Source organism: Acanthisitta chloris, unplaced genomic scaffold (assembly GCF_000695815.1).
Source record: "Acanthisitta chloris isolate BGI_N310 unplaced genomic scaffold, ASM69581v1 Scaffold37905, whole genome shotgun sequence".
NCBI classification, from domain to species: domain Eukaryota; kingdom Metazoa; phylum Chordata; class Aves; order Passeriformes; family Acanthisittidae; genus Acanthisitta; species Acanthisitta chloris.
In genome coordinates, this window is record NW_008676050.1 from 3,004 (window position 1) to 11,976 (window position 8,973).

Sequence of the window (8,973 nt, forward strand, 5' to 3'; positions counted from 1 at the left end):
CCCAAAACAACACCTTCGTAAGCAGATTTTCAGATAAATTTCCAGGAATTTCCCATTTCTTGGTAATAGCACTAATTCCTGCTTTAAAGAAATTCTGATCCTTTCAGCCATTAAACTCTCCTTTCACTTTTTGACCTTATTAACTGGATTTTCCTTTCATACTGAGGACACAGGCAAAGTTTGGAGCACCCAAACCTTGCCTCTAAAATATTTAAGGGATCTTCAGCACCCTGGTGTTTGAAAGCAGTTTTCATCATATTGCATGTTCATAATATGCCTGTGGAATATGAGGAGTGTCATTATCCTCTTTTTTTTCCATATGAATGGGGAAATAAAGAGCATTTTTTCCATTACCTTTATTGCGGTAGTAAAAGGAACTCAATCAAGATCCTTACACAGGCAGCGCAGTGTCTGCTCAAGTGGGTTTTATGCCTTCAAGATATGCAGGTGTGGGTGTGAGTTGGGTGCTGGAAACTTGGATGGCACCCAGCACACCCCATATGGTGTCACATTGCCTTTGCACCTTTTCCAGGGCTAAAGTGTGTACATTAGGCACAAATGTCAAACTCAGTATTAGCTTTTTATTCCTAATTTTTAACTGGTACATTACATCCTCACCTGTAGATAACCTATTTAGCCCCAGCTTGTGGGGATTTAAGGGGATGTCAAGGGTGTGCAAAAGGGAAAAATGTCAGATTATCCAGCAGGAAATCTCCTTCTGAAGAGTTTTGATGTGATAGGGGCTCAAGAGTAAAGTAATACGCTAATTTTCAAGTCTTCCTGGTAGAACTAAGAGTGATGGTTTATAATGTGTAATAGTTGGAGTTAATTTTACTCTGTAGCAGTGTACTTGAACCTGAGTTTTGCACTGTCACCTGCGCTGAGCTGAGGCTCTTGAACATGAAAATGGAATTATAGAATGGTTTGGGTTGGAAGTGACCTTAAATATCACCTAGTTCCAACCCCCCTGTCATGAGCAGCGACACCTTCACTACACTAGGTTGCTTAAAGCCTCATCCAAGCTGTCCTTGAACACTTCCAAGGGTGAGGCATCCACAACTCCATCTTGCCTGCACAATTATTCTCAGAGGCAGGTCACTGGGTGCACAAATGCTGTGGCAATTAAAATTATCACAGACTAGAGAACCAGCCCAGTGGTCCATGTGCTGGTCTGCATCAGTGTGGGTTTGCTATGGGATCTAGAGAGCTGTAACTCATCCCATAGCATTGCTTGCATAAGTTTGCATGGTGTGGGGTGTGCACCGTGGGGATGTGGCTCAGTTCCCAGGCTTAGGCTGGTTTGCAGATATATTCCCCAGAATCATAACGTACATTATCCAGCACCAAGCTGTTTTGGTACTGCTCTCTTCCATGTTAATTGGCTAACAATTTGGATAATTTGGAGCATCTGCTCCATTCAAATGACATGATGTTTCATTTCTTCTAACAAACCCAGTGTGTGTTCATTCCAAAAAGGGGTAAATATAGTGTTTATGCAACAGTTGAACAGAAAATTGGCCAAAATGATGATTTCCCCCTTATCAGCTTAGCAATTAATTCTGCTTTTACGGGCAAATGGTGTCATTAAGTTATTTGTGATTTCAGGGAACCCACCGAGAGCTTCATTCCCTTTCATATCAGGGTAGTGCAAACTGCTTCGAGTGTGTAAAAGGGATCATAAAGGGATATTAAACCCCTTTCCAGCCCTCTTGATGTTGCAAAGACCCTTGAAGCACACTGGGTCTGACTACCAGTGCTTCATTCAGGAACAGGCAGAACAGACCTGCTGTGACAGTGGGTCTGAGCTGCAGGATCTGAGCAGCATTTGCCACTCACTTTTATACTCTTTGAGCCATTGAATGCCTCTTTACTGCCCAAGCCTGCAGGTTGCTATGAGTCCCTCCCTTTCCGCAGCTTTCCTCCCTGCGCTCATCTACGGGCAGTGAGTTGCTGTTTTCCTGTCCTCTCTTCCCACCCAGCTTCCCGGTTCCCACAGGAATCAGCCATGCCTGCCAAACAAAACGGAAACAGGCCTGAGATAGTCACGGCAGGGGTACAATGTCTATTTGACATCGTGTCAATGTCGTCGTTTTGGGTTGAGCCAGGGCTTTGCTTGTCCCTCCCAGGAAGGGAATTCCCATGCCATGCAGTGAGGCAGCTGCTCCCTGCACCTTGCAAACCCCAGGGCTGAGGCTGGGAAACATGATGGCAGTGTTAGAGGATGGCATTGTGCATCCACCTTGTCAGTGATAGTGGCTATCTCTGGAATTTCTCAGGGCTGTCTTTGGTGGTGTAGAGTACTGCATTGATTCCTCTTTCCTCTGAGAGATGCCATGGGTTGTACATACCCCAAATTTGGGACCTTGCTTCTCTTACACACTAAATAGCAGTGAGGAGGAATTTCCTTGCTCTGCCTGATGGGGTATTGTGTGGAGAGGCTGAAGCAGGGCCACAGTGTGAGCTGGGATGCAGGGTGTCCCATTTCCCTGGCCCTGACTCACTGAGGAAGAGCTGTACCCATCCTCCTCTGCCTGCATCCCCTCCACGGATTAAAATCCCTACAGCTCCACTCTGCTCTGCATGACAGAGAAGAGACCACATATGTGCATCCTTCTTTTGCAGCTCTCCCTTCCTTGAGCCATAGGGCTGTGGGTGCCACATGACCAGCACCACAGAGAAGTTGCTGCAGTATGTGCATATTTTGGGTAAATCTGGGCAAATTAACACAACCATTTTGTTCTTCTCTCAGTTTTATCTGCAGGCCAGATTCACGTGGAAGGGAGCCCGCCTGCTTCGTCCCCTCCTCCAGTTCACCCTCATCATGATGGCGTTTTACACCGGCCTGTCCCGTGTGTCAGACCACAAGCATCACCCGACTGATGTGCTGGCAGGCTTTGCACAGGGAGCCCTGGTGGCTTACTGCGTGGTGAGTACGGAAAACTGGGCAGGAAACAGCACTGGGGATGCTGGGAGGCTCCTGGAGGAATAGTGGATGCTTCCCCAGCCTGTGCAGCTGCCAGCTCAGGTAATTCCCTGTTACAGTGGGGATGTGGTAGGAGGCAATGTGCTCCAGAGTCTTGGTCCAGGCAGCTTAGGGCACTGGAAAGACGTTTAGTCAAGAGAGAGCATTTCCCTCTCAGCCAGCAGGATTGGCTTCTCCAGCTGTTCTCAGTAATGAGCACTGGCTGCTTAGCAAGGTTTTCCACCAGGCAGGGAGTCTGGGATGGTTGGGATTATGGCTTTTCTCCACACAGTCTATCCAAAAGCTGTTCCCCCGGTGCAGGAGCTGGTGTCTGCCTGGTGAGGGGTGGCAGACTGCCTTGATGAGTTCTGGGTTTTCATGGAGCAAAAAGGCTCATGAGAAAGTGGCAAATAAAAGCTCTGCCTGCTTGTCTTCAGCTGTTGGGTTCATTCTCATGCTATTTGCTTTCTAAAGGATGACCTGAATGCACAGCCCTGTAACTCAAAGTGACACATGAAGATGTTTAAAGTTGGCAGGATTGGGGACACCGTGTCAGACAGCTGCCTCAGACAGACACAAAGGAGCCTGGGGGTTGCAGTAGTTTCTGTGTCTATACAAACTCCTGAAAACAAGATTTTAACAGCTCACCACTATTTTTGGTTGTTTTTCTTTTTTTTTTTTAACATCTAAAAGTAGAGCAGCCTGGCAAACAAGGAGTTAAGTTCACTAATGTTACATTTTGCAAGGAGAGAAAATAGGTTATTTATGTACTTCCCACTCATTGATAATATTCCAAAGGCAAAACAAAAATGTCATTGTTGGGAAGTTTTCATGAAGTATTATTAACTCTCTGAGCAGTAGCTGTTGGGTTGTGCTGTAGCCTGATGCCAACATCCCATGTGGGACTGGCAAATCCAGAGAGGGAAGCAGGAAAAGCATGTGTGTGCACAGATGGGTGTGTTGCTGCTGTAACAGCAGCCTGCAGCATTCCAGGTCCTGTGCCTTCATTCCAATACTGTCAGGGTGTTTCTCCAAACCCTGGCAAACTTTCCCTATGCCAGTAGTCAGCCATAGCACTATGATGGCAGTGCTGGCAGCCCTGGGGAGAAAAGGCCCTGAGCCATGCAAGGAGCAATGAAGCAGCTTATCTTGGTCCAGGTGCCTAAATTGGCATCATGTGGGTTTATTGAGACACCAGATGCACAAGGCCAGACATTTTACAAGGGGGGGGGGGGTTACCTCTCCATGCACTTTTCTGTTTGAGAGGTGGGATAACAGCAATATATAAGAGGAGTAGGATCCTTGGATCCCAGCAGCGGTTTCAGAAAGACAATAGCTCTCCGGATGCTCAGGATTGGTGTCCGGATGCTTCCTGGCTGGGACAAGCAGCAGAGCTGTCTGTCTCCTCCTGGCCCTCCAGCAGCTGGAAACTGTGCTGGGAAGGGGAGGTTGTGCAGCAGTGCTGGGCTGGCTTTCCTGTGTTGAGGAAAACCGACATAGGAAGCAGCTGCCTGGAGTTTCCCAGGCAGGCTTAGGTTTGCCTGTGAGCCTGGGGCAACCTGTGCTGCTCTCCAAGCCAGCTGGTAGAAGGGGCAGTTGTCTTCAAACCCTTTGCAGGCATGGATTGGTGGCTGGGGACATCTCAGGCTGCAGTTTAGGACTCAGGGCAGAGTTTAAACCAAACCTTTGTCCCATTTCATCAGTTTACAAAGAGCCTCAGTATGTTGCTGTTCTCCAGAACCTGGCTTTGCTGGTGGGAACCCTTGCCTAGGAGGGGCTGGCACACTTTCCTCTGTTTTGGGAGGTGATAGCAAGGGATAAGAGGGAGAGTCATCCTGAGACTCCCTGGAGTTTGCATTGAAACAGTATTTTAGCAGCTTTTTGCTTAAGTTACTGCTATGTCCTAGGGGTTCTTGCCCAGCTCTCATGCATGGGCTGCTCTGAAGCAGAGGGAGCCTCCAACCCTGGGTGCTCCCAACCACTCCTTCCCCCAGCAAAGCCTTCAGGAGTCCACTCTGCTGATAGTCAAGGGCCATTAAAACACCACAGTTATCAGGCCATTATTTTCAGTAGAAACCAATTGTGGATTCCATCTCCAAGGGCTACCAGAGCCTAAATCCAGGTCGTGCTGCGGCAGACATGCTTGTCTTTCAGTGCCTGAAATAACAAGCAGAAAACATTCATGCCAAGCACTTCCAGCTGATGAAACATTCGGACTTGGATCCAGGGTGAAATATGATGAGGATTTCTTAAATAGAAATAGCTTTTATGCACGTTTTAGACAGCTTTCTATGTACTGTGTAGTTGAGGTCTCATCTGAGGAAGAGAGAAAAGGGGAGACATTGGAAAGATGTGCTCCTGGTGTTGCTCTGGCTATCTTAGATGAGTTGTTTTAATCTCTATGTATATGATTAAAAGTTTCTTCAATATAATGGAAAGGAATAGGAATTGTTGAGTGGGAGTACAAGATATTGGCTTACTTTGTATAATACATGCTCAGTCTTCTCCCGTCAAGTTTTCTTTATGGGTGGAGAGCACCTTCTACAGGAAGTGGAGCTAATCCAAGTGAAAAACTTCGCACGTTTATTAGCCCTTTTTTGTGTTAAACAGTTCAAGCATTAGGAGGATTTAACACACTTTTAACCCCCAAAGATCACGTTTCATGATTCCTATAAATGTTTATATAACCTCCAGCCATGCTAAAGTGAAATATAGTTTAAAGAGAAATGAAACCTCTTACCCAGTCTCTGAATGAAACCCTGAAAAGCAGTGAGCAGCACAGTAAAAGCTAAAATACCCAGGATGACACTCCACCATAACTCATTGCTGTCCAAAATAAGGACCAGACTTTGTGCAATTCCCATACGCTTCTTGCATTCAGCAATCTCCTCTCCTAAATTGATTTGTCATGGCTATCTTGGTGCAGAAGTTGGACATCTTTTTGATTGAATCCAGCTCTCTGAGGTGGGCAAGTGAGTGAGATGGCATCAGAAATGTACCAAGCCAGCCGAACGGGGAGGGGGTGTGGGTTACAGTTGTTAACAACCCAAAAGAAAACCATTACCAGAGCAGTTCAACATGCTTTTACACCATGATGCTACAGCACAAGGCCAGACTCCAGCTTGTGATCCTTGGCAGGATCAGCTGGATCCTGTTATTTAACCAAAGGTACAAACACTTCCACTTCGATGCCCTGTAAACAACTTTATCGGCTCTGTTATACAATTAGGCAGCCAGACACCAGCACATACACCAAAAAAAGAACTGTTTTATAAATCAGCTCCTTCCCTGCTTTTCCACAAAGCAATAAAAGCCCAGCAACAACAGGTCAGCTTCCTGCATCCCAGTTATAATTGTAGGAGTAAATTGCTGCTTACAGCAAGTTTGCTGTCTGTTCAGCTCAGTGCCTTATCTGCCTGTGTTGATAGGGACTTGCAAAAGTTATTTGCAAGGACAACTAGACCTGCTGCATAGGGCTCTGGGTAGCTAAAAAATGTGGATATGCAGGTGGGAAAAACCTTTGCTCCTCCCTGTGTTACCCAGCCTGGATGTGCTAATCTAATATTATTCCTTTGAGCACCTTGGACTTATTTTTTTCCCCCCGATTTATCTTGTTGCTTAAATGTTGCATTTGAGTACTGTGGGAGAAAACTCAAATGTGCTGCTAATTCCTACAAACACATGCTGCTCCTCCTGGGGCTTAAGCTCAGCAAACCCACAGCTTGGTCTGGATTATTTGTGTTTAGGGATGTCTGAGGGAGCCAACAAATTTGTGCTGGCAGAGGCAGTCATTGGCAGGACGGAAGTTTGGGACTTTGGTGCCAGGTAAAATGATTAGTCCTTGCCACTTCTTGCTCTGTCCAGAGGATCTGTGCTGTCTGACTCTTTTCCCTTCTGGCACAAGGCTGAGGTTTGGCAAGGGTGAAAGTGCCCCGGTCCTGGAGGACTGATAAGCTTTGTGCAGCGGCTGCAAAGGAGGATGTGGAAGTTTCCTCCCAGCACTTTGTTTCTTATTGTGTTGCTACCTTCCGAAATTGCCAAGTACTGGCTTTTTCACATCCGGGAGAGGGGTTACATCACGGGATATTTAGGAAGAAGTAGTCAGGAATAACTCCTCCGCTCCTTAGCCTTTGGCTTCAGGACCAGACCCCAGGTCTGTATCAGTGCCTTGGTGGGGTGTGAGGAACATCAGTCACCGTTGACTCATTGCTGATAACTTTTCACACAGCTTTGATTTGAAAGCTTTTAATTGCCTACCTGGTTTCTGGCTGAATGAATTGTTTCACACCGACTCTATCCCGAAACCACTCACCATGAGTCAGGCTAGCCCTTTGGAGGCCTTTGTTATTTTATTGGAGTGCAGGCCATGTGTCTGTTTCCTGGCTTTTCAACCTATTCAGCAGAGGTTTGGGTATTGCACTCGGTGATTATGCAGTGAGAAATGAAGATATTCTGTCATGTTTTTACACTGTGTTTTGTGAAGTCTGAGCCTTTTTCCATACTGTATAGAAAGGTGGTAGCAGGCCCCTGAGATTTCACAGATATTGGTGTTACAGGCAGCATTCAATAGCACAAAAAGTGCTGTTTTTGCAGCTTAAAGATATCTATATATTCTGTAAATGAAATTTTTGAACAAAGCATCACCCAGTGTGGCTAAGTTTCTCTTTTTCACTTATTCCTACAGGTGTTTTATGTCTCAGATCTCTTCAAGCCCAAGACAAAGACTTGCCTGCCTCCACCGCCCATCCGGAAGGAGATCCTTTCACCTGTGGACATCATTGAGAGGAATAACCATCACAACATGGTGTAGAACTTCAAGAAATCCGAGAAATCGGATGGGTGTTGTATTTTATTTTAAACTTTTTTTTTTTTTTTGCAAAAAAATGACTGCTGACAGCAACTACCTGCTGCTCTCAAATCTCATCAGACAGTAGAATGTAGGGAGAGACTTTCTTGCCCAACCAGTAAAGTCTTACTCTGTGGTCTTTTCAACTTGCAACATTTGGATGAAAGGGGTGGTGGTGGTCAACTAAGGCAAAGGCGACAATGAGAAAGAAAAAAACCACAAAACACAAAAGCCGAACAAACAAAGAGAGGTGCCGGAGTTCTGGATGTGCAATTGGTTTGAGTGTTCATGTTGTAGTGAACGCCAAATTGTTCATAGCCCAATGAACACTAAGGGGTTTTTGGAAAGCTGGCCATCCTAGGTTTTGTCTTACTATGAAGATTTCCAATGCCTGCAGAGAAAAACCAACTCACAACTAGATTGTATAGCACTATATACAAGCAACAGCACTGAGTCAAGATCTGGGATTGGTTTGTAAGAGTTGCTTTTTTCTCTTTTTGATCCTAGTTTATTTTTTCTTCCTCTATTCCATACTGTGACTTAGTTTAGAAAAAGCTTGCCCAGTCCACGATCTCCGAAGGGTCTTTATTCTCTCTGTTCACACTACATGCCTTTAACGAGAGGCCCTGAGACGCACAGTGAGGCTGGAGAACTCCATCCTCTGTGCAGAGAAGCCACATTTCTTCCTCTCCGCTTGCTCCCTGGTGAGGGTTCATCTTGCCTGAGCACACATGGCCCTTCATGAAAAGTGCATCCTCCACTTCCTGGTCATCCCCCTCCCTTAAAAAAAATCACAGCAGATTTTCTGTGCACCCACGGGAGCTGGTGGTTTGCAAGTGGGTAGCGGCAGCTCTGCCGAAGAGTTTTTCGCACTACGACCTCGGGGCTGAGTCCTGGGGAAACTTTTATTCTGCAGTTTTGGGACGGGCTGCTGGGCGGCACGTCCCAGCCTGGGTGTCAGTGAGTTCGTGCATCCCCTTCTTCTCCTCCTCCTCCTCTTCCCCTGGGCACCCCAGTGTGTGCCTCGGCAGGCACCAGGTCCTGTGCTCTGCAGGGTCACACTGGTGGTAAATCAGTTGTGCCTATATCAAGTGTGATGATTAATTTTTTTTTTTGCCCGGAAACCACAGGTTCTTGGTTTGCAGCCCTTTCACCAAGCGCATTT

General features: G+C 46.3%; 1 protein-coding gene across 1 annotated transcript; it reads left to right on the forward strand.

The window, feature by feature from the left end:
• Positions 1 to 2,821: 2,821 nt before the first annotated feature.
• Positions 2,822 to 8,149, forward strand: LOC103803417 (lipid phosphate phosphohydrolase 3-like). The gene is made up of 2 exons (XM_009075968.1): positions 2,822 to 2,926; positions 7,647 to 8,149. The coding sequence occupies exons 1-2, from the start codon at positions 2,822 to 2,824 to the stop codon at positions 7,770 to 7,772; spliced, it is 231 nt and encodes a 76-aa protein (XP_009074216.1). The 3' UTR covers positions 7,773 to 8,149.
• The last annotated feature ends 824 nt before the right edge of the window (positions 8,150 to 8,973 follow it).

Excerpts from the sequence above, each read along its gene's own strand:
- LOC103803417 (XM_009075968.1), top strand. The coding sequence starts at position 2,822 with ATGATGGCGTTTTACACCGGCCTGTCCCGTGTGTCAGACCACAAGCAT. Across the intron at positions 2,927-7,646 it reads CCCTGGTGGCTTACTGCGTG|GTGTTTTATGTCTCAGATCT; the intron begins GTGAGTACGGAA and ends TTATTCCTACAG.